We start from the raw sequence: 26,554 nt of genomic DNA, 5'->3' as shown, positions 1-26,554 counted from the left end.
TGAAAATAAAAGTGTTCAGAGCACCAATTTGACTTTTTTTTCAGTTAGATGATACAATGATGATTTATCAGCTCTTTATGTGAGCTTGCCTTTATGGTGTCTCAACAGAACTGGAAGTAAAACACGATGGTGTTTAAATGTCTATTTTCACTCTTTTGGTGCAGTCTAACTGTAGTTCAAAGCTTTTTCGCTCTCTCACGGGCAGATTTTCAGTCACAGCCTACGCGACATCCCCCCTTATCCCAGTATTTCCTTATGTAAGAAAACCCTGCATGGTATCTTTCTTCTTCTTTTAAAAAGTCTGCGGATCTGTAAAAGTTGGCTGGAAGTCATCCTCCCCCTCACAGTGTATTGCAGCTTTAAAACAGTCCACAATGCCTTGCGGTGCGTCCCAGTTCCAATGCGACTCCAGCAGGAGTAATGAAACGGGGGAGAGGGGCTTTTTCCGCATCTTATTGGTGAGACCGCAAAAGACTGTGTGCCTAGAGAGGACTGACACAAACTTTCGGACCGCGGATTGAAGCGACAGTTCATCTGTTTTCGGTGGGTTTCCTAAGCCTCTGTTTTTTTTCTGTTTTCGAAACGTGACTTTGTCGCAGTTCGTTGGTAGTGATTTACTGGGCAATGCTGAAAAAGGAGGACGAATTTTGCGGAATTCTCTCCTCTACCTGTGTTTTCCCTCTAAACTTCGGTCCGGACAGGAAGGACTAACTTTAATCCAGCAAAGGTAAGACCGTTACGCAACGTTGATTATTCGCAGATTGCGCCGCAGCTGAGTCCGCTGTAGTTGCGTGTAAGGCGGAGATAACGGAAACATTTCTGTAGTAGAATTTAGTTAGACTGCTCAGGACCCACTACAGCCCACTATCGCCATTTCTCGGGCTTCCTCCCACTCAACACCCACTACAGCTCGAGCTACACAAGCAGCTAGAAGGTGCTTGTTTTTGAGGTGTTTCAGCTCACAATGCTCCTTGCGTTCTTTCATGTGAATTTTAGAAATATTGTCAGTTACAATCATGTGACGTGCTCAAAGTCTATGTTTGCCCGTGTTGTGTTGGCTTGCCCCGGGTTTTTCCACAATATCGGGTAAGCTGCAGCTTCTTCTGCAAATATGTCAAGCTCGTATGGTCTCAAAAGTATGTATGCATGTTTAATAATTTAATAATCTGCATATAGAGCCACTTGGTTTATTGTGTCTAAAGCTCCAGTGCTTTAACCACTTTGACACACACACACCAAGTGCAGCAGAACCAACCTGTAGAGTTGTTGCACTTGCACAATGTCTTATTCTCTGCAGCCTTGGAGCATTACTTGGGTTTTGTAGCGGAATCGAGTCATTTGGTGGTCTTTTCTGCATTCTGTAAAGAACCATGAAGACCAGGCTGAAAACAACCACCTACAGACTGGAAAAATATATATATAATTGGCACATTTTTTTTCGTGGCTGCCACTTCAGTTACTCCTGTAAAAACCATTTGAGTTCTATAAACGCATACGCAACAGTTTGACTCACAGCTGCAGCTTTGCAAACCACAGTAACATGTAAAAGAAATTGGCCAAAGGCCTCTGGTTGCCCCGCTGAGCCGCCGCTGTGCTGCCCTGCTGCAGGAGCCTGCTGCTTGGCCCTCTGGCTCTTTAAAGCTGGCTAGTGAGCAGAGAATATGGCAAGGGAACAAAGGCGGCATTATTGCTGGCTGAACGTGCTGTCCAGATGTTCCAGATTCTGCCAGCACTGACCTCCCAAATGGGGGAGGTTGCTTCAGCGCTTAATAGTTTAATATCAACCAGACAGAAAAAAAGAGAGAGGAGTAGCTCCAGGGCAAGGGGCCACTGGAGACATCCCAAGAGCTGTGGGTGCTGGGTGTAGCCTAACTGGATGGGGGTTTAATCCCAAACTCTCCTATCTTCAGAGCGAAAACACAAATTCTGAGGAAGTGCTGGAAACATTTTTGTCCTTATTTTTGGGGTTACTTTGGTGGCTTGGGGCATTTACTTAAGGCACACACATTTAAAAAGCTTCACATGTAATAAGTATGTTGAATGCAATCCATTATCTTCTGCTACGTTTTCAGCGGATTTAGTATAGGTGCAATAAATGGACAACAACCATCAATTGGGAATCCTCAGTTTGAGCCTTGCAAACGCAATTTTTCTGACCTTGTAATTATTATTATTGTAGGTTCATGTTATTTAGGTGCCATTACCTACTGTTGTACTTTCCATAGCCACCAGTATCACTATGCAAAGGACCCCATAGCTTTCTTATCTCTTAGTCATGGCCTATTGGATTCTCACAGCCCAGGAATGCATACCCTGTATGTTATCAGTTTTCACTCTCCAGGATCAAGGCTTTTCTCTGGTCCTTACCATGCTCTGTGATGTTTACAGTTGCACAGGACATTGTACACACTCTAGGCTGGCATATCTGTGAACAGGAACTTCTTTATCTGGTCATCAGTGCAAGATGGATAACTTTTAGCCACAATTGTTCCATGATGTCAGCGTGTCTTACATTAATTAAAAACTTTTGCCTCACACAAGTGATTTAAGGCCAGGGATTATACTTGTTTATGTAGTTGTAGCGCTTGACTAAAAGGGAAGCAGTAGATTACTCCTGTTTGTTCCAACCCAGTCGCCTCCACGATAAAACCATCATCTGTCTCTGGCTGCTCACAGTGATCTATTTCACAACAGGTCTGTTACCAATTACAGCAGAGTATAAATTGCTACTAATTACATGCTTCCCTGCAGGGTGTGCAATTTGAATTAAAGTTTGGTAAGTAATAGGCTGGAAGGTTTAGAGAAGACTTTTGTTGCTCCAGTCTGTAAGAAGGATCCTATTGTATTTAGTTAACAGCAGTGTGGGGGAGTTTTAAATCTCAGAAGGCTTCTGCTATAAATCTTTATTAATAAAGATGCTGAATACGAATTCCAATAATGCCTGAATGCCTGAACCTCTGCTAATAGCATTGTTTACCACCTTGTTGAACAATGGTTAGCAAATATAGACAGGAACTGGAATTTTATAAGAACAATTTTATTTCATAGTCTTGTGTTTTGTTTTTGCTGCTTTACAGGCCTTTTCCTTGGTGAAGCACACTGGCTTTGATGTCTCCTTGTTCAGCATACTGATAAAATGCACAATACACCTGCCAGATCGCGATGGCTGACAGACTGTAAATCCAAGACGCAGTTCCGTATTTAAGCTCTAACATTGAAACTCCTACAGTATTTCTGTATACTGTATGTTACTGAAATGTGTTGGTTGTGCTGAAACACCCACAGGAGCATATGGTAGCTTGTTTACAGCAGCAGCCAGTAGAAGCCTTTTCCCTGCCAGCTTGGTGTGCTCCTGTAGGTCTGGAGAAGTGTCATCAGCAGCCGGCCAGGCAGGCTGCTCATTTCTGCTCGTACACCTCACTACTCAAAGAAGACTACTTAACCAATACCAGACCGAAACAAATGTGAGCGGTCACTAAAGTCATTTGGGGTTGTTGTTTTTTTTTTTATGCAGCTGATCATGGCTCAAATGGGCTTAAGCAGAATTTGCAGAAATTCGAGTGTTTCTCTGTCTTGTGAAATGCTTCTCTGGCAAAACACAAGCTGCCCAAATCAGCAGGCGGGCATCTCCCCAGGCTGTGGCTTTGACTGGCCAGAGGAATGGAGCTTGCAGGGCTCAGGATGGCACTCTGCCTCGCACCGCTGTGCCTGTATCATCAGTTGGGTTTTCTGGGTTAATGGTAATGAATACAAATGTTGCAAGCCTGGACTAAACCGAGTGACATTTGTAAATTCCCCTCTGAGTCTTATAGAGCTTTTGCAAAGAAGAAGCCCTGAATCAGCCAGCAGATATTTCTAATGCCAGTGAAATACAAAGTGTTCCATGCAGTGGTCTTTTTAAAATCCTTTTCAGCCAGATGCCATTAGTCTGGAAGTGTTGCTATAGTTTTTTGTTTTGTTTTTTTTTTTTTCTTTTTTTCTTCCAATCAGAATGGCTGATCACCTCTGGCTGCTCCACTATGACTGCTTTGCATCAAGACCTAATCAGTGCCTGTTACTGTTTCTACGCCCCCCTGGAAAAAGGTCTTTTGGGTGATGGCAGAAAAATCTAAGCGTCTGCATGTGTTGGCCGTTATTCATGTTCCTCTACGTCCTTCAAGCATGTAATGCCATTTAGGTTCTGTTTTAAAAGAAGGATAATAGCACTGAAACTAGATGACACTAGTGCACATACATACATAACACACACTGCAATGAAACTACGTAGGGTTTTTGCTTTTCTGCTTTTTGTATTGCAGATAGGTAGAAAATTCTTCAGTCAGTATTATGAAAATTGGAGGATTAAAAGATTTTTTTAAAAATTTTTTTTAATCCAACACTTTGGCTGTTTTTAAATTTCTAAAAACAATCATTTTAAAAATATCAACTTAAATTTCTGATAGGCTTTGAGGACCATCTTTTAAAACAGTAAATATTATTAAGAAGTCTACTTCTGTTTCTCTATTCTTGCATACCATACCTTGTAGCACTGCACAACGTCTTGACCATATTTAGAAAAACTATTGGCGATGGTGACTTTGTGGTTGTGGTCAGGGGATATGTGGGGCGTACAGGAGGTTTAACGGCGGGGCGGGGGGTGAACAAAAGAACCTTTTGACACAGTAGTGTAGGTGCATTGAAGGTTAGATTCATGGAGAGTGATACAGGTCTGCAGAGAAAGTATGCATTCATTCGGTTGCTGTCCTTGAAGTGCATGTCGACAGATGCCTCCATGTAGATTCTTGTTTCTTGTGTGGTGTTTTGTCACTGGTTATTTACATCTTTGTGTAAGTAACCAGCTTTCATAGGCATAGCCACATAGCTGTTGGTATAAATCAGTCAATGTTAATATTAAACAAACTTCACGAGGATACATCTTTTCTTGTATTTTGCTGTATTGTTCCACAGTGGAGAATAAGGGATTCTGTCAATACGATATACATGCCACGGCCATTTTACAGAACCGTGAGCACGCATCCAAAACGAATCTCTACTCCCCTGTGTTGTAATTCTTTCTTTCCTTTGTTTTAAATTACATTTACATTCCTTCTCTGTTTCTGTCCACCCTGCTAACTGAGTTAATCTTTCTTTCGTCGCAGCTGTACAAAAGCAGGAACTGGCCTTGGGAATGTCTCCTGGCACTCTCTTCCTGCACCCCCAACAGACATGTACCTATTCATAGAGAAGAACAAAACAACAGCGTTATGGCCAGCTGGCCCTGGCATGCCAGTCTCTTTGAGTCACTCTCACTGGATTATTTCTTACCTTAACCTACTGCGAAAATAGCGCCACTCTACCTCCACATTATTATTTTTCCCTTCTCAACTGGGTTCTTGTTAACAAGTAGGAAGTATACACCTTTGGCCTTGAGTACATGCAGACTAAAGACTTCCTGTTTCCCCTTGTTCTCTCCACAGCGAATTAATCAGAGGGGCTTCCGCTGCCCTGCCATTGCCACCTTCAGTAATGTTGGGGCCAGCACGCAGCACCCGGCCCCCTTGCTTCTGACCCAGCATGGAGCTCAAGGTATGGGTGGATGGAGTCCAGAGGGTTGTCTGTGGGGTCACTGAGGCAACCACCTGCCAGGAAGTGGTGATTGCTCTGGCACAGGCCATAGGTAAATAATCCCTATTTTATGAAAGCTACAATAAGCACACCTAAAGAAGTTCATTCAAAATGATTCAAGTAGTGTGAATGTATTAGTATTGTCATGCATCAGTAAGTAACTGATTTCTGCACAAAAATGTCATCATGAAAACATGAAAGGTTACACCTGCTGTAAAAAGACACTGATAATTGGCTAATATTAATAAATTCTTTTTCTTATACATGTTGGCCCAATGGTTGAATAGTTTACAAATATTTTTTTAATACCACAAACACTGAACAGACATTAACTTTCATCAAGTGTATTTTTATGCGTTAGCCAACCCACAAAGCTTTAATCTTGGTTTAAATCCCCTAAATGCCAAGTAAGTCCTAATGAAGTGAAAAAACAGACTCTCCTGCCTACATGCTAAGTCCCTGCAGAGATGTAGTGGGACATAGGCTTCATTGGTACTTCCTTAAATCTCAACACCCTACTCTCTCTTTCCATATGGTTCCTGCAAGAATAGGGGCACTTGAGCATACTGTATTGACATCACTTTCCACAAAGCCCAGGGTAGGAGGAGGGGGAGGAAGGAAAGTCTGACTCATCCCTCAGTCTCCTGCCAAACTGAGAAAGCAGCACTTCTGAGCCCCCTCCTTTGCTTTTTAACGCCATGTTAAGTGATCAGACATCAGTATTGATCTGGTACTTAAACCTTTTCTGTCTGCACTCTACTACTAAGTGTTGTGTCTACGTTTTCCCTAAACAGCAGAAAGCAGTTTCTTTGTTATAATCATTGAATGAAATGTACTGTGAAAGAATTGCTCATTGAGCTGAAATCGCTTAATAACACCCCAACAATGCAGATCTGTGCAGCTCGCATCCTGTTTAGGCTGAATGTTCTGTATTCCAGACAGTATTTTTACAGTATGTTCAGACTGTACTCTATAGTGTGAGACTCAATGCTCTTGCTGCAGTTATAAAAACCACTATAAGGTGTTTCAGAAACCATGTAAATAAGCTGGGTGAAATTGTTAACTGTTATTGTTAATGCAGCCAGAAAAATCATTCCAATGAGGTCATCATTCTAATCTGTGTGTGCTAATGGTTTAAAGGTTGGAAAGATTGTAAACACCAATCAGTTAAAACCACTTGCATAATATTTGTAGGTCTCCCTTGTCCTGCCAGAATATGGTGTGAAAGTGGGACTCTTGGCACTGGTTTGCTGGTGGCAGGTCTTTAGGTTCATAAGGTAGTTTTTCCAGCATTTCCCACAGATACCTGATCAGAATGGGATCTCTGGAGTTTGAATGCTAGACGCACATCTTTCAGACTTTGTCGTCTCAACATCCAGTTGAATATTAGGACCCAAGTTTTCTTAGTTAATGTTTAGTGTATGTTGATCACATCACAACTGCATTTCTATGACTTTGTTTTAGAGATTTTTTTCTAGCAGCAGTTGTCACGTAAATGTAAATGTGCTATACTGTGTTGTTTTCAGGTCGCACTGGAAGATACACTCTTGTAGAAAAATGGCGCGACACTGAGCGTCACTTAGCCCCTCACGAAAGCCCCGTGGCTTCCCTGAACACTTGGGGCCAGTATGCTGGTGATGTCCAGCTGATCCTGCACCGCACAGGCCCTTCACTGACTGAAAGACCCCCCTCAGAAGGGCCCCCTCTCAGGGGGCCAGAACGCGGTTTGCATCGACAAAGCCTCCCTCCGCTTGCAAAGCTTCGTCATCCCAATGATCGCTCCCTTCGCCGCCGTGAACCCCGCCGCAAGTCTCTTACATTCACTGGTGCACCCAGAAGCCTTAGGGAGATACTGAGCGGAGGCCGGATTGGTGAAGCCGAAGCCAAACGAAGGCTTCTTCTAGGAAATGGAGGAAGTCTTCACCATGCTGGACCCACTATCGGGACCACGTCCCCCAGCCTTTGGGCCTGCCGCATGGAAGATCTTGTCAGGCTGGTCGGTCTGCAGAGAGAAACTCTCAACGTGTTGGAAAAAAAGCTTGAGGCCTATGAAGCTGAACTTCAAGTCTGGGCTGAAGGACAAGGGGGGCGAGGTGAAGGGTGCGCTGGGAACCCAGGTGTAGGTGGAGGGTTAATAGAGGAGATCCTGAGGTTGGAGAAGTACCTGAGGAAGAATGAGGTGGAGATGGAGGAAGAGGAGTTTTGGGCCACTGAGCTACAAATTGAGCTTGAAAGTGAGAGACAGCTGGAGGAAAGGCTGCAGGAGCTTCGTGGGCGTCTGCAGAGCTGTGAACTGGAGATTGAGGAGAAACTGGCAATGGTGCAGGTGTGTTGTATGTGGGAGCTTTTTTTTGTTAGATTGGATTTGTGGGCGGAAAATACGTTTTTATCATTGTTTCAAAGGTTTTACAGACTTTCTAGTCATCTTTTCTTCCTTCCTTTTCCTGAGTAGTTTAGTTTCTTTCTTTTTCTTCCACCTTCAGGGTGTAGAGGCAGGCCTGGAAGAAGAGAAACTGCAGAGAGAGCGGCAGGAGACCCAGTGGGTCAGTGAGGCTGAGGCTCGGGCTCAGGTCCTTAGGATCAAATCAGAATTGAAGGCCCAAGAAAGACAGGCTGTCCAGCTGGAGAGCAGTTGCAAAGCTGTGGACAGGTCGCTTGGACAGAGTAGCAAGAAATTGCAGGTGACTGATTTGAATGCAGTGTGCAAACTTTCTATGAAAACACTGCTGCAGAATGATGTAATTATAACACAACTCTATCAGCAAGCTCTTCTTTAGCACTGTTCCTCTAAGCTGTGAGGAACAGTGATAGAGGAGTGCTGAGTATTACTCACTCAATTTAGAATCAATAGGAAACACTGATAACAAACCACAGATAACAAACAAGTGCTGTTGTTCTATGTGATGGTTTTTTTGTTGTTGTTGTTTTTTTTTTTTTAATTAGTCAAACATTTTGAGCATTTGTCTGAACTTTTCATGGAAAAAGAAGCTGTCTGAAGCTGCTGGTAATGCTTTGCGGTCTTCTGAAAAATAATTTCTCCCACTGCTGCGTTTTTTTATTGAAGGACATGCAGCATGACCTGGAGCAGCTGACCAAGGAGCTGAGGCAGGTTAACCTGCAGCAGTTCATCAAGCAGACTGGCACCAAGGTCACTGTACTGCCAGCTGAACCTGCTGAGGAAGGAAGTACCCACAACAGCCCCGGTATAGGTATTGAAATTTTCTTCCAAACATTGAATAAGTAGCTGTTTCGGGTCTTCTGGGAAGTTTTCTTTGGAGTAAAATATGTAACTACAACTCCGTATTGCAATATGGATGCTTTTTTTTTTAGCCAAAGTGTGGAGTCTGTAACAGTGGTTTCTTTGAACTAATGGTATGTCAAATTGCAGCGTGCCTTTGGTGGTTTTTCACATGCTTAACATGTGATCTTTTTTTTTTTTTTTTTTTTTTTTTTAATGAAGTAAGAAAGCTGAGATTGAGTTTGCCTGTGCATTAATACAGTCAGTCTGTTCCATCAAGGTGCTCATTATTCTGCTGCCTCGTGTCTTAACAGCATGCTGAGTGAAAATGACTCTGCTGTGTGTTTAAGTGTTTGTTTTCTTTGAGCTTAATCTCATTGTAAACTGTAGGGATTGTATTCACCTTGGACCAGCAGGTAGAGACTAACTGCTGAGGGCCGAGACTTGGTTTTAGGGATTCAAATTAGATTACTGGTAGGTAGAAAAAAGTATCTCGATGGCTCTCCCTCACCTTGTCCCATCAACTGACTCGTTAAACTGGGAAGGCAAAGGCTCAAGGCAAGGTTGCTAGGGAGCTCAGTATGCCCATGTATGTTCATAGGGAGCAAGAGTGAGAGTTCTTTATTATGTAGGATAAAAGCTTAAGTGTATGTTTGCGTGAGAGAAAGAGAGAGAGATTATCCTGCTGAAAACTGTGGTAGGTAAAGGGCTCAGACCTAGTTTATTACCCCCTTCAGTGGCAGTTTTAATCTTCACATCAGTCTGGATAAAGGGAGACCTAGTATCAGTTGTTTGCTACGTTTATTTATTCTTGACTCCTTCACATCTTCAGAAGTTTCTGTGGTGGGTCATTGGACCAAAGCTATCTCATCCTACAAGAAACCGTCAGACAGCTGACACATAAATTAAGAGCACTCAGTGAGAAAGTAATGCAACAAAGGAAATGAACCATCATCCAGCTAGTTGTTAAAAACTTTACGATACCAACCCACAGTTGGATATAACTCTTAAGTTTTGCAATTCAGCCTTTGTAAAAACATTAAAAAAACAACCTCAGAACCAAATGTATAAATGCAAAGGCATAAATATGATAATAATTAAGCCTTTATTCTCATGCATAGGAATGATTTTGGTACTCCACATTCACACCTCCTTAAAAACTGAGCATTTATTTTTAAGTAAATAAAAACCTGGATTTGCGTTTATTAATACTGAATATTGAATCGCTTTATTTAAATGAAGTCATTCATCTGAATGAATTCCATTTACTGTGCATATAGTGAAGCTGGTTATATAGTTTGGTTATACTGATGGTGTAATAATGTATGCCACATTGGATTTGTGCTAATTGAATTGAACTGTTTACACCATTGGATCTCTTAGATGCACTTCATGGTAATAGTTTCTCATTATGAAAAGTAATAATGGAGGGTTGATGATGATCTTCTTGTAACCTTCAGTGCAGAGTGTAAATCAACAAAGGCTTTAGTTCCTGGCCATTAAAATTAACTGCACTGGCTGATTCTTTGCATGGCCCAATCCTGCCCCCTGGTGCCCGTTTAGCAAAATTACACTGCATTACATCATCAGCATGTGTATGTTTTTAACTAATGGTTGTCATTTGGAAATCTCACCATTAAAATTTGCATTTATTCATAAGCTTTGGGGCATTAGTTGATCATAAATCAAGTTTTCAATTAAAAAAAAAAAAAGCTAAATGTTAGTCTTTGATGCCGCTTGCCACAGTCCAATGCTTTTATTATTAAAATTTTGAAATGCTCTTGATAATTATTGTTTCTCATTTTGGTGATGTTTTTATATTTGTTGTTAGATTTAGTGCCCCTGTCTGGCTCGTTAAAGCGCCCTGTGTCAACCCACCCAATGCCCAATCATCTCCGGGCCCTTCACAGTCCTCTCAGCTCTGGTCTGAACCCAGAAGGGATCTATGTGTGAGACGGTTCTGCTGTGGAAGCAACACATCTTGCCCCCGTGCCAACAGCCAGTTTCACCCCAGAACAGTTTTGTAAGTTGATATTTTAGTACAGAATGCCTCCGTAGCACACTACTATGCACTGTTTTTGTTTTTTTTCTCAATTAAGGCAACCTTTACTTTGAAGATGTAATCTTTGACTAAAAGGCATGGAGCACTTGGTAGGAATGAGAGATGGTTAGCAGCTATGGCATGAAAAAAAATGATAACAGAACCAATAAATTACCATGTAAACATCTGGCTTTTTGTTATAAACATATCCACCTGATGTACTCTCACTTCAGTACCTGCTGAATGATGTTTATTGTTTTCTGCATAGCATGGTGAATCAAAACTATTGCCTTTGGAATTTTGGGTATGTGAACCTATGAACCTTGTGTCTTTAAAATCAGCTGATTCTTAAATAAGTGAAGGATCTACTTAGAGTAAAATTGTGAACAATCCATCATTTTGCATATCAGAATCTATTCCTGCGATCTTTGTTCAAATTAAAACTATGCACAAATGCTTTCCTTACTGTAGAATGTTGCATTCTGTATGCACCAAAATGATGGCTTATTGTAAATATGTTTTCTTACTTTTCATCTTTATTTAGTGGATTAGTATATTTTATTACCAAGCGGTGCATTTACCGTCATACCAATGCTGTTCCTCATTCCTGCAGTAATATCTGCACACTGAAATGGTGTTATTAATCCTTTTACACTGATTTTTGTTTTTTGTTTGTTTTTTTTCTTCATTTTGTGTCCTCACACTATATTTTTGCCAAATGTGTTATGCTTGTTTTTCTTGATTATCATGTGGCCAAAGATAGGCAGGTCTTGATGCATGATTATGTTGTCCATATATGAATGTGCACAGCAACCACACTCCATTTAATCTGTTAGTTATATCTGAAAATGGAGGCATGTAGTAATAGGGTGGATAGTTCCAGCTAAGCTAGTGTGTCTATTAGAGTTTGTTTGTAACTATGCGCATCAAAATAGCCAAGGTATGAAGCCCTTATTAAGTAGTAAAGTGTGTGTGTGTGTGTGTGTGTGTGTGTGTGTGTGTGTGTGTGTGTGTGTGTGTGTGTGTGTGTGTGTGTGTGTGTGTGTGTGGTGCACGCGAACACAAACGTGTGAACTCCTTGGGTTGTAGTCCAGCTGCTAATTACATCAAAGTGCCTTATATCAATTCCACAGTGGGTGTATTCAAATAATGTACAGTAAATCTTTAGTGGGGCCATTTAAGGAATGAGCCAGTTTAGACCAAATGTGAGTAGATATTAGTGAGAGAAGCTAAAACGGCACAGCAGCAAAGAGTATATAGTATTTTTTTTCTATAGTTGTTGTTTTTTTGTTTGTTTTGTTTTTTTGTGTCCCTGTGGAAGGAAAGTACATTAGTTTTCATGCTTTTTTTTTCCCCTTGGTGTATTATTGTCACCATAACAGTAGTGCTGTAAAATGAAGTAAACATTAGTTTAGATTTATTACTTGTCATGCAGCACATTTATACTGTAGGTTGGATCAGTACTGTCTCATAGTTATGGTCGTTGTTTACAGCTGCATATCTTCTAGAAAAGCGTAAGATGTCGACTGTACATAACCTGTTTTTTGTTGTTGTTTTTTCTTCTTCTTCTCTGCCTTAATATACTGCAAAGTGTTGACAGATGTATGGCTGTAACAGGTTGCTGATATGACATGGATTGCATGGTTCAATAAACCATCTGACAAAATTAAATGTGTCGCTGGTGCTTGATGTAAGTGTTAAAAACAGCCCATGGGTGTAAATGAAAAAGATTCTGTACTACGTTGTATAGTGTTTCCGCTTTTCACCAGTAGGGGGAGACATTTACTTTGTAATTGAGGCAAACATGGTGGGAAATGCTCAGGAGTTGGGTATGTTTACATGCAAAAGAATGCAGTGAGGAAAAAGAATAATGTTAGAATATGAAAATGAGCTGTTTAGAAAAAGTATGTTTTTGGTGAAACTGAAGTTTCACCAAAAACAATCTAAACTTTCAAGGGTTTTTCTTTTTTGTACCATAATAATGACTTTTTTTGAATTTTGTTGTTGTTGGATTTGTAGTGTGGGTCTTATTCCATCAACAATGATGGAACATGTATAATGAACTTGTTTATACCGTTACCAAGATTGCTTCAAAAAAAAAAGGTGAGAAACTGGAATGCCATGTTAATATTAAAATGATATTGCGACAAGCCAATTAACGGCAACAACAAAGACTGGTTTTAACCTTGTTTAAAGCTTTTGACAGGTTGGAATGAGGGCCCCCTGTTTTTCTTCAGCCTGTACAGACAGACTATAATCTCACTTCATCACCCCTTTTATCACATGACTTTTGTTTAAAGCCTTGGCTTACTGTACATTCCTCTGCTGTGACCTGTCAGCTGATGTGTAGCATTACATTCCACCCATTGAACTTCTAATATTTTTATTATTCATTAATCCCATTATACTAATGCTGTCCAATATTTTGTATTGTTTCTCGTGACCTATGTTACACGTGTATGTACTTGTTGCTTATTAATAGACAATGACCGAAGCTGGATTTTATTGCACGTAAGACTGTGAAGACATGAAAAACTGGTGTAGAATAATAAGTAATCTGCAATGTTCAGATTTTGATATTTATTTTACAACTCATCAGCAATAATTTAGAACAGCATATGTGTAAAGCATTAACGAAATGTGCAACAGTTGCTCAGTTAAGTCTTTAAAAAAAATCCATAGACTTCTACAACATTGACAAAGACATGTATACTTCTTGATATATTCACAAAAACCTATTTACAAACACACATGCCACTTTATAGAACAGCTGATAACAGATCTGAGGCAAAAACCCAGCTGAGGAAAACTACAAAAGCAATGTCATGTAGGCGAAATACAATGAGAAATCTGAAAAAGCAGAACAGCACTATACTTAGTGGGAATTATTTATAAAAAAGAGGCCAGGATAAAGTTCTTAAAATGACCAGACTTTCTTTCCCAGTTTTAGACCATTTAAAAAAAACAAAAAAAAAAAACGATGGTTTTACATGATGATAGCACAGTATCCCAGATGATGACCTGATGTGTAGTTGGGTTCAGGGTTTTCAAACTTGATTGTGATTTTAACCCCTGAAAGAGCTAGAAATCAGTTTTTTGTAAAATCTGGCAACTTGGTTAACTCCCACTTTACTGCATGGAATCATCACAAAATATCCAATATCTCTTTTCATTGATGGAACAAAATCTTTTTTTTTTTTTAAATTTCAAGACCACACAATAGAAAGGTTCAAAGAGAACTATAATGATTTACTTTAATGATGAGGTGACTTTTCAGGGTGGAGTGGGTAAAAGCAGAAAAAGTGCACTTAAAAGAGTAACTCAAAGAGCAATGCCATTCTACATACAAACTTTAACAGCTGGGAAAATACAGGTACATTCAATATCAAAGATCTTTAAGGTGCTATCCTACAATGTTTCCTGGAGGTACAGAAGGTCACTGCATCTCTGTGCAGAAATGCTTCAGTCAGGGGATGTACAATATGCTGGTCAAGCAAATCCTTATGAATGAAGGCTTTGTCTCTCCATTAATGGTTTTATTACATCTGTTTCTTTCTTCTTTTTATTTCTTTTTTTGCCACAAGGATACAGAAAGCAACGGAAACCAGAGTAACTTTAGTGGGAGTGAAATGAAGGAATTTATGCATAACACCTCTCCCGTGAATGTATTACAAATGTTTTATTAAAACATGAGACTTTTATATGTGTTGTGTATGATGGAGATGCTGTCTGTGTATGTTCTGAAAGGGGGATGCGTTTCAGTTCTCAGGAGGTACAGTAATGTGCCTCCCAGCTTACCCATGCAAAGTTGGGGATAGATGCACTTCCAGGACCACCCATTTTATAGGCCCCATTTAGTACACATTTACATGGTAATGAATCTTTCAGGTAATAATATTTACAGTCAGAGTCAGCCAAGTTATTAATAATCTTGGCAGAGGTCAGTTGCAACTTCATACATCCAAAGAGACTCATTGACTGGAATATTGCGCACTGCTGCAGTACTCAAAGTTTTGGCACCAATGCTGCCATGTCAAAATAGTTTATCAAAGAGGATAAAAAAACTAACTCCAGCACAACACGGCCGTGTAGTGTCAATCATTGTCGATAATCATTCAGATTGTTTAATCTAGCATAAGTGCAAAAGGCACGCGCCGTCACAACTGTCCTCTCTTTCGCCAAGATATTGTACAAGAGCAACTCTCCTGTGAAACCCCGTTTAAAACTAGCCTAATTATTTAAAAAAAAATGAAGATACATAAACTCCTCGAGAATGCGCAGAGAGGTAACACGGACTAATTAGCTCCTCTGACACCCAGAAAACTGGTCGTGTGAGCTACTCTTGCTCTCGTGGGACGTGTCGCCTACGTCACCCTCTCCGTCGTCACTAGCGGGACTCTCCTCGCGCTCCTCAGGTGAGCCCTCGTCAGCCTCGAGTGACCCGTCGGTGTCTAGAGAGGGTGAGTCCTTGGACTGAGAAGCGGCTCCAAAGTGCGCAGACAGGCCGGGGAACGCGGCAGCAGCGGCCGCCGCCGCCGCCGCTGAGGCGTGAGCGGGATATAGCCAAGGGAAAGGGGAAGCAAGGGCGGCCGCCGCAGGGTACATGTACTTTTCAATGTTGTTCTTGTCGAAAAAAGGCATGTAAGAAGCAGCGGCTGAGGGGTTAATGAAGTAGAAAGGCATGCAAATCGGTGTCTGCTGTCCCACACTGCTTATTCCCATCAGAGAGTTCATAAACGCCACGTCGGGCCTGGTGAGGTCTGCGCCCCCTGCCCCGTTCACAGGCCAGCTCATCTTTGGTTTTTTGGCAGCCCGCTCATCTCCGAACTCTTGCTTGATTTTCACTGCCTTTGGTCCCTGCGCCTTATTGCGCTCACATTCTTTATCTTTGCCATCGCTCTTTTCTGCCTCGCCCCCGTATCCACTGTCCGTGTCTGTGTCATTCTCGTTGAGCTCTCCACCCTGGGTCCTCTGGATGACGGGGACACAGTTGGCTTGGCTGTCAGATTTCTGACCATCCTGTGCGTCCCCGGCGGGCAGCTGGTGTTGTAGTGGCTGCGCGCCGGGCTGGAACTGCGCCAGCACCTTGTGAAGGTGGTTGATCAGCTGCGCGCACCTCTGCTCCCGTGCTGTCCAGTTCTCAAACTGACTCAGGTATTGCAGGACCTCTTTGGCACAGGCCTGGAATCCGGAGTGGAACGCATCCAGATCAGCGTGAATGGAAGATTTCATCGACCGGTCTCCTGCGAAGCAAGGAGTTTGAAGAGTAACAGATCATTATTCTGTAAGATGCTCATCATAACTAGTGACGAGACGAGGCTAGCGACTCAGACAAAGTGAACAGATGCGGTATTAATAGGAAGAATCTTGAAATACACAATAAAGCATCCAAGCTGAGTCTACTCTAGCTCCTCTTTCTTCAATTCTGCTCGTTCTGCTATTTTAAAAACGGAGATTAATAAAGTTTCCCCAAATCCGGTCAGTTAAATGATAAAAACCCATATCCATTTAATTATTGTCAAGAAGTGCAGTTTCTTTACAAAACTTTATGTATATGAGGATTGAGTTCGTTCATCTTACCATTCTGCAAAGCAATAATCTTCTGGTGCTGCTGCTCAGTGACAGCAGTCAGCGCGTTTAAGTGTTTCAGCGTTAACTCCAGGACGACTGCCTTCTCCAAGTGCCCGAGCGTCTGTGGAGAAAATCAGAGGTTGTGTTTGGCTGTTTACGAGGTCTCTGTCATGTAAAGCCATGTCCTGAGCACGTATAAAACCTTTCATGATTTCGTGATCTCACCGACAGCTTGAGATGTTCGGGTAACAAATCCTTCAGCTGCCCTATACATTCGTTGATTCTGTCTCTCCGCTTCTTCTCTATCAACCGGTGTGGTAACTTGTATGCGTCCTGCTGACAAAATACGAGTGTTTAATTAATCAGAACAGGAACACGCTAGTAACACTATAACACTAGTTACAGTGTGTTTCATATCATTTGTGGTATTTTTAAGGAACAACTGTGAAAACAAGCTACATATTAGAATAATAATTTTTTTTTTTTAAAAAACAACGCGCGCACCTTCCCACCATCCTCTCGCTTTATTCCTCTTTTGGATTTACACATGTAGAGTGAGGGGTAATCCACCCTACGGACACGGGGAAAGTGTCAGATTATTCACCAGGTCATCATGACAGTTTATTAGGCATACTTTGACAGAGTTTGCCAAAAGCGATACTCACCCCAAGAAATCCGCGTGCTCCATGAACTGTCTGTCCTGTAAATGCGGTATTCGTTCATCCATCTCTCCTCTGCTGGTTCTTTGCTTCTTCTGAGCTTCTTTTGGGAATGTTTGTTATTCCAACGACCCACGCGTGGACGGCTGAGGCAGATAATGCACAGTGCGTGTCCTCCAGTGGAGCTGCGCGTCAGACTGATGTCTATAGTTCCCTGAGCTGCCACTTTGCAAAGCCGTCGGCTCTGTGGTTAGAGCGCACGCGCGCCTCCGGTTGGGAACAGCTTCCGACTCACGTGTAGGCTGCACCAGCACAAAGTCCGGTAATTAGACCTTGTCTGTAATATTGCAGCTATCGACGCTGCTTCTATGGCGACTAAGTCCAGGCCATTTTGACCAGGCTGCTGAAACGTGATTCGTGCGCAAAATGCAAAGGAGCAGACGCAGGCGCGTGGAGCGAGGTAGAATAATGATCCTCAGATGCAGCGGTTTTGCATCTAGTTTTATGGGCTACAAAACTTCACAGCTCGTGTTTGCTGTGCAAGCGCTGAGCTGCCGGAGCGAGACACAGACTTCTAAACTGATCACGAATAGTCGCACTTCGGGAAAGAAGCCTCCGCGAGATAAAAACAAGAACCGGTCACGTAACGTGACCGAGCCTGAACAGCAGACAGGTTATTGTGGCGTAAACACGGAGCGTAAACATGGGGGTGTGAGCTTTTTAAAGTCCACAAAATGTGTGCGCTCATGCGTTTTCATGCACCCTGCACCCTCTATGTACGTTGTTGTGCGACAGGACAACCTTAGTTGTACATCAATTCCCCAAAGCTGCGTTGTCAGTAACCATGGCACCGGCCCAGCTGTGTGCTGAAACACGTGCGTCGCAGTTCTTTTATTAGTCCCGGGATAAAGTTTTGTGACTTGTTAGTCCGACGTGCTGAAAATGATGAGTGATCACAGTCCCCTTCAAACACCTCGGTTTCTCGTAAGCCCGTTAGTTCTCTGTATTGACCGCGATAAACACGTGAAGCGTGAGGATAAAAAGAAATAAAAACCTTTTATATATAAATGTGTTACTGCATATTTATAGTTTAACCACATAAAGTTCATCTGTTACTGACACCTGCTCCTCCCTTGCGAACGTTAAAATGATCCAAAAACACTAAAATCTGCGCCACTGTAATGCCCTCACATGCCTTGTGATCACATTACTCGTTCCTGTAAGTCATGTGACACGTTCTGGCTGGCGGCATATGGTTGTCTTGTGTAACTGCTGACAAAGAATGAAACAGTCACTTGGCTCTTTAATGAAGTGTCACCTCCTCTGTGCTGGCTGTTCATTAACTCATACCTGCTGATCCCTCTCTGTACTTTCCCTTTTTTGTTTTTAATGTGAGTACACGATAAATCATCTTATTGTCGTAAGTTGGAATCCCCCTTTGTGTCTTCCTGCCTCCCATCCCTCCTCTTCCTTCCCTCCTCAGTATGCTGCCTGCTCTATATGTGGCACTGGAGCCGCGTTAGGATTCCAGTCCAAATGTTTTCCATATTAGTTCAGAGCCTTCTCTGATTCCAAATAGCAGCCATAGCTGTGTTTATGGTGAGAGAGGGCAGGGAGGGGAAGGGAAGGGAAGGGAGGGAGACCGCAGGCGGGCTCATACACCCCAAAGAGTAAAAGTCGTGTAGAGACACAGGAAAAGAAAGTGAAGGCAGAAAGAGAAATGAGACAGACACAGAAAGATTCCTCAGACAAGAAGGAGGGCAAGAAGAAGAGAGAAGAGAGCCCAACACCAGAAGATGGCCATAAGTGCAGAGTCTGTCGTTTCCCTCTGCTCATCGCTCTGCTCCAGCTGCTGTTGGGGGTGGCTGTCACAGCCGTGGCCTTCCTTATGTTGGCTATCAGTCCCTCACTTTTGGCCAGGGAGACTCCACACTGGGCTGGGATCATTGTAAGCTGCATACTTTACGCTCTATCATCATCCGCTACACTCATTTGTTTGCATGGAACTTCCGGTTTCTGATACTTCTGCATGAGCCTCAGCAACACACCTGTGTTGTACATCTTTAGCACACTGTATGTCAACACCGGCCCCCACCAGGCTGTCTCTGCCAGACAGGCACCGTAGCCATGGGAAATCACTAATATTGTCATGTGGTAACAAATCTCCATCTGTCATATTCACCTGAATGCATACACCTGCATTTCCATTATTTCTCAGTCACATGCATCAGCTTGCACCTTCTGTTGTTCACACTGCATGTCCAAGAAATCTTAAACATCTGGACAGATGAGATGAGTCATCCAATAACAGCATGCCGCATTCCAAACTAACCCACGAACACCCACACAGTGTCAGAAGACCTCATTATTATTTGCAAATATGATGTACATCTTTTTCAGTACCTCTGCATCCTTGCCATCCAGTCTCCCCCACATATACACGCACACATCACATATAGTTTCACACAAAAGTAAACTTTTACGATGCAAACAACAAATGAAAGATAAGTTGCGTGTTTCATTTAGGTTAAGACGAGAAGTGGAATTTCAAGAGAAATTAACAAAAAGGTCACGAAAGCACTGAAAGTTTGTTAATGTTGAAGTGTAACTGACTGGGAGCATCAGTTAAACTGTAAAGCTTTGAGGTTTCAGCTCACAAAGGTGAACTTTGTTAAGAGTAACACGTAAAAAGTGGATAAACTGTAAGTTGAAGTGTTACAAATGCACGCACTTTAACTTGTATAACCAATGAGGCACAAAGTGTTCATCTTTCCTTGTGAAATGTGTAATAAAAAAGGGGGGAAGGCAAATTTACTTATTATTATAGTTTGGGCTAAGACTTCAGGTCACCTTTCAGTGATATATGTTTAAAAAAACGTGTTTTTTGTGTCTGGGCTCTACCCCAGCCTATCACAGATGCCATCTGCCTTCGAAAACATCCCTGGACATCAACATCCCGAGTTAGATCCTCACGAGATTCAGCCAAGTGAAAAACATTGAGGTCATCAAGAACTTTCCAGAGAATCCTGAGTGCTTAAGAACCTGAGAAAAACATTTAAATAAGATGCCTCACGTTAGTCACAAGACTCCAATTGCACTGAAGACACAGAGATAGAGTGTGAGTGTGTTTGTGTGCAAGAAAGAGAGAGGAGGGGAGTGAAAGGGAAAGACAGAGTAAAGTAGTCAGATGGCAGCTTACTGCTGAATCATGTAATACCAGGAAACACCTCTGAAAACCTGGGGGAAAGTATTTCTTTTTCTTATTCATGGTCTAAACTGTATGTAAATGATGATTTACAAGTCATTCATATATGCTATATATATGGATGAAATGGATCTTTGTGGTGCTTAAAAATCATGTTGTCACAAATCATGTAGATGTTTTTAATGCCTTGATGACTGAGTCTATCCAAATAATGCTAAACCCTTTTTTTCTGTTATGTTTCAGCTGTGTTTAGTTTCCATCCTGGGCTTTGTCCTGTACTGTATCACCTATGTCCCTGATGAGAGAACATCGAAGCAATTCATTGTCAAGGTGAGCTTAGCGAAAGCCTGGTGACTTAAAACATTTGCTTATTAATGCGAAAACAAGTGTCTGAAATTGTCCCACGATTTGTAGAATCAGTCAAAAGTATGACCAGGCTTAGTGTTCAGACAGAAAACCTCTGCAGAAAACATTATTTTACTCCCTGTTAAAGTACAAAGCTGGTCTCAGGGAACTGCAACTGTCAGAAGCATAGAGAGAAAAGCATTTAACAGCATTCCTGTTTAAAAGTGCTCTGCAGGAATCCGTGTGAGCGGAGGAGTGCTTTCATTAATGCGACTTGATTGTACAGCTTAATTAGCCACACAATGTATGCAGCTGGAATTTCAAAGCAATTAAAATCAGCCGATCATTGTTTCCTGGGAAGGGGCATCCTTTTTTTATGTCTGGGTCTTCTGTGCATACCAGGTTCAAATATGTAAATGATGTAAAGACAGCATACTTCAGCAGTATTTTGTATTAGAAAATGCTGCTAATTTGCAGAAAGGCTTGTTAAAAAAACAAAACAATGCTAGCATGTCTATTTTGTGTAGCTTTAAATGTCATCGATGTACCTCAGTCACCAGAAAGACACAGATTCTGATCATTTGCATTTTTAAGTTCACAAACTAGTGATATTAGCCGATCCCTAAATGAGACAGTATTGAACTTGTTGAAATTTGACTGCATTGTTCATTTATCCATTTGTCTTGCATAGCAGCAAAGTATAGTGCTGTGAAAAAGTGTTTGGCCTCTTGATACAATGAGTCTTTCACATCGCTGTGGAGGAATTTTGGTCCACTCTTCTTTGTAGAATTGTTTTAATTCAGCCACCTTGAAAGGTTTTCATTCATGAATAGTCTCAATTGGATTTGAGTCCAGACTTTGACTAGGACACTTCAAAACCTTCCTTTTTTCTTTTGAGACATTCAGAGGTGGACTTGCTGTTGTGTTTTGGGTCATCGTCCTGCTGCCCAACTCAAGCGTTCTCGAGCTTCAGAGCACAAATTGATGAACATTTAAAAATTTCTGCTGAAGAGAATTTTTTTTGATTCCATCAATTACAGCAAGTTACTCAGTTCATAAAGCAGCAAATAGCCCCAGACTATTAACCCACCATTGGTCATGATGTTCTTTTTCTGAATTGCTGTGCTAGTTTTATGCCTGATGTATCGTGACATAAACCTTCCAGAAAGTTCAACTTTTGTCTCGCCAGTCCACAGAATATTTTCCCAAAGGTCTTGGGGATCATTAACATGTTTTTTGGCAAATGTGAGACGAGTCCTTGTGTTCTTTTTGGTCAGCTTGAACTCTCCCATGGATGCCATTTTTGCCCAGTCTCTTTCTTAGTGTTGAATCATGAACACTGACTTTAACTGAGACACGTGAGGCCTGCAGGTCTTGGGTTCTTTTTTGGCCTTCTGGAAAAGTTGTGTTGGTCTCGGATGATAATGGCTCTCATTGTGGTTCACTGGACTCCCAAAGCCTGGGAAATGGTTTTGTAACCCTTTCCAGAGTGATAGATGTCAATGACTTTGTTTCTCAGCTGTTTCTTTTGATCATGTGTTTTTTGATATCTTTTAGCTTACTAAACTTTGTCAGTCAGGTTCTGTTTGTGCTTCTTAATTGATTCAAAGGTCTGTTGTAATCAGGCCTGGGTGGGGCTGGTGAATATAATTCATTAATCATAGTTAATTCAAGATTTTACAATGGGGGCAATTACTTTTTCAAACAGCATCAGGTAGGTTTGGATAGCTTTTTTTCCTTTAATAAGATAAGCAATCATTTAAAATCTTTGTTTTTGTTTACTCGGGTTATCTTTGTCTGATATTAAAATCTGCTTGATTATCTGAAACATGTAAGTGTGACAGTTACATAAAAAAAGAGATCAGGAAATGGGCAAATATTTTTTCACAGCACAGTATGTCCTTATGTCAGGTGTCATTTCTTGTAGTTTTTTTTAGCCAAAAGTTCTATGTAGAAGAAAAAACCTCCTTGTCTGGCCTTCAAACAGCCCTCAAACCAAAACAAATGTGTTTTAATTTGTTAATTTACTTTGTCAGTGAATACGCGACTACACTGTCTCTCTTTCTGAAGAATCTGTGGCCTTGCAGTGAGCTTGTTTATTAATTCCAGTTGCCCTTGGTTCAAAGAGAGAGCAAAGGGAGAGGGAGCCGTTCTCACATTAAGTGTTAACTGTGTTGTTAGATAGGGACTCATATGACCACTTTATTTCTCATTAACTGTGTAAAAACACTCGTGACTATGAGTTTTGAAGTGCTCTGTAAAAGTGGACAGCACATAGACTCTTAACAACGACGACGACAACAGCATCCTTACTTTCAACTTTGGGCTTTCCGATCACCTGTTTAGTGAAGCCCACACTGTTCAGCAGAGTGCTTGTTGATGCACTTGCTTTACATGCATCTCCCCTGTAATCATCCATACTCTCCATCTCACAGCTGTTCCAAAATTAACATAAATGCAGTTTCAAATCAAGCACCACTCATCACTTGCATAACTCTATAAGCAGCATGTAACTGAAAGCAAAATACACCAGCGAATGAGGGCTCCTTTTATATAAGCGGTGGATTAAGATGAAGGTTTAGTGTTATTGCAATCGTGCAGTTGCATAAACAGCACAAAGCCTCTGTCACATTTTGAAACTGTATTTTTAGATGCTCTCTGCAAGTATTCTCACACAGGACATCCACTAAAGGTTGGAGGTGGCTGTAGCTGCAGGTCACTGGAATATATGTGATATCTCCCCTTCGTGCTAAGAGCTGGACCAGTACTCTTAGGGTCAGAGTATTCTGGGTAATCTCTTTGAACTTAATTTGCCATAGGCACTGAGCCAGCACGTCTGTTTCTAAGCTACAGTTTTGGCACTGTGGGGTAATCATGAGACAACAGGCTAAAGTGGGAGCCGGATTAGAATATAAAAACATATTGAATAAAAGATAGAAAATGTTTTCTGATGAAAGCTTTCATAGTGTCTGGTCTCACGCTAGCTTTCTGCCCCTACAGCTCCTGTATTTTGTCCTGTGCATGATTGGCCTGGTCATCTCTGTGCTGGTCATGGCGTTTGCTGCCCACCATTACGAGCAAACCAGCAGCTTCATCTGTGAGCAAGATGTAGAAGCCTGCGTCTGCATACTCGATGAAGAAGATCTACTAGCTCGCACCTTCACTTACGAGGGAGTCAGTGACTGCGAGGTGATCACCGGTACACTCACACTTTACTTCCTGATCCAGATCTTCCTCAATCTGGCCCAAGCGCTCATCTGTGCCGTTGGTGCCTTCATCATGTGGAAGCACCGCTATCAGGTCTTCTTTGCTGGTCTTCAGATTGGCTCTCCCTCAACCCAGCAGTGGCAGAAAGTTTAATTGAAGATGGCAAAGCTCACGAGGTGCCTCTGGTCAGTCAGCTCAAGAGGGAGGTTGACTTAACTCTGGCGGACTGGAATATTTGTCTTTTTGTGTGCCTTGGCTTGTTCTCTGTCAGCCAATCACGTGGCAGCAGCTCAATGTATTTATGCTGGAAGTTGTATCAGCTTTGTAACAGCTTTTTGTATTTTATATAAGTAAAGTTCTACTTCCAGTTTCCAATTTTTAGTCCTTGAAAAGAAGTTGTAAAGTCAAAAGCAGCTTATTGTGTTTCATATTTTTGTTAGTTATGTTTTCATCTCATTCACAGAAATTTCATAACCACGACACCTAAAACACATCGAGTTCTTGTGCAATGATTCTCAATTACAGAATGAAACTGCCTCAAAAATTAAAAAAGGATTGTTCACACATTAGCAAATATTAGTAAGATGAATCTTAAACCTTAAAATGAATGCTTTATTTATTGTTACTGTTACTGCATAAAATCCCCTTTTATTAAAGCCTTGTTTTATATTATGTGCATTTTGAGGTTCGTTTTCAGGGTTTTTTTGATGAAAATCATTTAGTTTATTAATTTTGCCACTAAACATATGCAGCTCGCTAAATACAGACTTCACTCCCCTGACAAAAAAAACGTTATCAAAGTCCTTTTCAGCTGGTACAAGTAAACGCCACACAGTTCTGAGTGCAGTAGCATAACCTGAGCAGGCTACACTTCATAAGACTGGTTTCAGACTGAACTGGGCTGTGGTGGAAGGTGGCCAGCAGCCAGCATGAGTCAAACAGCCTGTAGGAGTGGAACTGCTGCAGCCACAAAGAGAGGAGGGGTGAGACGGGGTGAGGAAAGGGGGGACTCAGACTGGCAGCTGGACTGAAGTGACCTATGGTGAATCATTTCACAGTGTTTGAGCTGTGTTAGGAAGCGGGGAAAAAAATAAATGGTGGTTTTTATTTTTAAATGAAATAGGTTTCTGTGTTATTTATTACTACTCTAGCAATATTTACCTGCAATCTCAACATGCTAAGCAGGAAACGTAAGCATGAGTCAGTTTCCATATGAATGAAATGTATGCCCAGAGGAAGAGTGTAACTAGTGCTGAATCAAATACACCCTACATTGTTTTGTCAGTGATAAAAGGTTAATTAACTGAAATCTTAAATTTTATGAATTAATTTCATGTGGATAAAAAAATGCCAGTAGTTACTCTTTCAAGACTGTCTTAACATATTTGGGCACAAATAGAAACCTTTTTGTCAGCTGTATGCAGTTGCAGTTTCCCTTTTTTTGTAATTACATACACAGGTACCAGGCACTTTAGGTAAAGTGTTGAGCTGCCTATTAACACAAAGGTCTAATCAGCCAATCACATGGCAGCAGTTCCACAGGTGTTGGTGTAATGGTGTGGGGGACATTTTTTGGCACACTTTGATTCGCTTAGTACCAGCTGAGCATCATTAAAATGCTGCAGCTTTCCTGAGTATTGTTGCTGCCTATGTCCATCCTATTATGACCACAGTGTACCCATCTGTTAATGGCTGCTTCTAGCAAGATAATGCACCATGTCACCATATTGTCATCTCAAACTGGTTTCTTGAACATGACAATGAATTCACTGTACTCAAATGGCTTCCACAGTCACTAGATCTTAATCCAATAGAGCACCTTTGGGATGTACAGTTGACAAATCTGCAGCTGTGTAACGCTATCATGTCAATATGGACCAATAACTCTGAGTCATGTTCCTAGCACTTTGTTGAAGCTATGCCATGAACATTTAAGGTAATTCTCAAGGCAAAAGGGGTCTAATCTAGTACTTGCACACTGAGCCCAATAGTGTCTAATGAGTGTATATAGATATCAAATGAAGACTGAACATTGCATTCAGAATAATTACTTGGTCTTTACATTAAAACATGTATTATTATTGCTGAAAACAGAGTAGAGTAAGCTTTACCTATGCTACCTGCAAGTTACGCCAATCTATACATCCATTCACAAGCCACAGCATATCCAGGCAGAAGGGCAGCCTATCATGATAATGTAAAACGTAAAAGCAGGCACTGAAACTTGTTGTTCGTTAACAAAATATGTAGTGATCATAATTTACATGTGACTGCTCACATGTGGCTTTCCTCAAAGACTATGGCACAACTTAAAAAATATTAACTCAGTGTGTCATTTATTGTAGGAATGATTTATTCATTCTGTTTAATGATTTATTCACACATATTGCACGATACACAACTGTGTGTGTGTGTGTGTGTGTGTGTGTGTGTGTGACGGAAAACAATATTCTCCATGTGCTTGTTTTCTGTGATATGATGTCAATGCATCATGTGACCAGAAACAACTCAACTTCACTGCCATACAAAGGAAGTCACATGCCAGTCGTCATGAGGCCATGGTTATTTATAAAAATGAGTGTGATGAGGGACCTTCCACCCACCTCTTTGGAAGGTAACAGCTTTCTGTGTGGTCAGTTTGTCTTTCCAGGCAAAACAACAACAAAAAAGCATCGTCTGATATC

The 26,554-nt window shown here is 41.4% G+C and overlaps 3 protein-coding genes across 5 annotated transcripts; 2 read left to right on the top strand and 1 right to left on the bottom strand.

The window, feature by feature from the left end:
* Window positions 1-378: 378 nt before the first annotated feature.
* LOC113026973 (ras association domain-containing protein 8-like) lies at window positions 379-12,554 on the top strand. 2 transcript variants are annotated; one of them, XM_026176319.1, is made up of 6 exons: window positions 379-543; window positions 5,457-5,656; window positions 7,131-7,930; window positions 8,088-8,285; window positions 8,669-8,813; window positions 10,674-12,554. In XM_026176319.1, the coding sequence occupies exons 2-6, from the start codon at window positions 5,554-5,556 to the stop codon at window positions 10,793-10,795; spliced, it is 1,368 nt and encodes a 455-aa protein (XP_026032104.1). In that variant the 5' UTR covers window positions 379-543; window positions 5,457-5,553; the 3' UTR covers window positions 10,796-12,554. The 2 variants fall into 2 exon arrangements, with proteins under 2 accessions (XP_026032104.1, XP_026032103.1); XM_026176318.1 differs by having other exon boundaries at window positions 379-727.
* Window positions 12,555-13,448: 894 nt separating this feature from the next.
* Window positions 13,449-17,435, bottom strand: bhlhe41 (basic helix-loop-helix family, member e41). Of its 2 annotated transcripts, none has more exons than XM_026176320.1 (5): window positions 17,120-17,435; window positions 16,959-17,025; window positions 16,680-16,790; window positions 16,464-16,575; window positions 13,449-16,126 (listed from the first exon to the last, which is right to left on the bottom strand). In XM_026176320.1, the coding sequence occupies exons 1-5, from the start codon at window positions 17,179-17,181 to the stop codon at window positions 15,183-15,185; spliced, it is 1,296 nt and encodes a 431-aa protein (XP_026032105.1). In that variant the 5' UTR covers window positions 17,182-17,435; the 3' UTR covers window positions 13,449-15,182. The 2 variants fall into 2 exon arrangements, with proteins under 2 accessions (XP_026032105.1, XP_026032106.1); XM_026176321.1 differs by having other exon boundaries at window positions 16,680-16,787.
* A 144-nt stretch (window positions 17,436-17,579) lies between these two features.
* sspn (sarcospan (Kras oncogene-associated gene)) lies at window positions 17,580-24,990 on the top strand. The gene is made up of 3 exons (XM_026176322.1): window positions 17,580-19,061; window positions 20,562-20,648; window positions 23,664-24,990. The coding sequence occupies exons 1-3, from the start codon at window positions 18,834-18,836 to the stop codon at window positions 24,021-24,023; spliced, it is 675 nt and encodes a 224-aa protein (XP_026032107.1). The 5' UTR covers window positions 17,580-18,833; the 3' UTR covers window positions 24,024-24,990.
* The last annotated feature ends 1,564 nt before the right edge of the window (window positions 24,991-26,554 follow it).

This window comes from Astatotilapia calliptera, chromosome 7, assembly GCF_900246225.1.
Source record: "Astatotilapia calliptera chromosome 7, fAstCal1.2, whole genome shotgun sequence".
In the NCBI taxonomy this organism is placed as follows: domain Eukaryota; kingdom Metazoa; phylum Chordata; class Actinopteri; order Cichliformes; family Cichlidae; genus Astatotilapia; species Astatotilapia calliptera.
The sequence above is the reverse complement of the archived record's forward strand: the minus strand, read 5'-3'. Positions and strand labels throughout refer to the sequence as shown.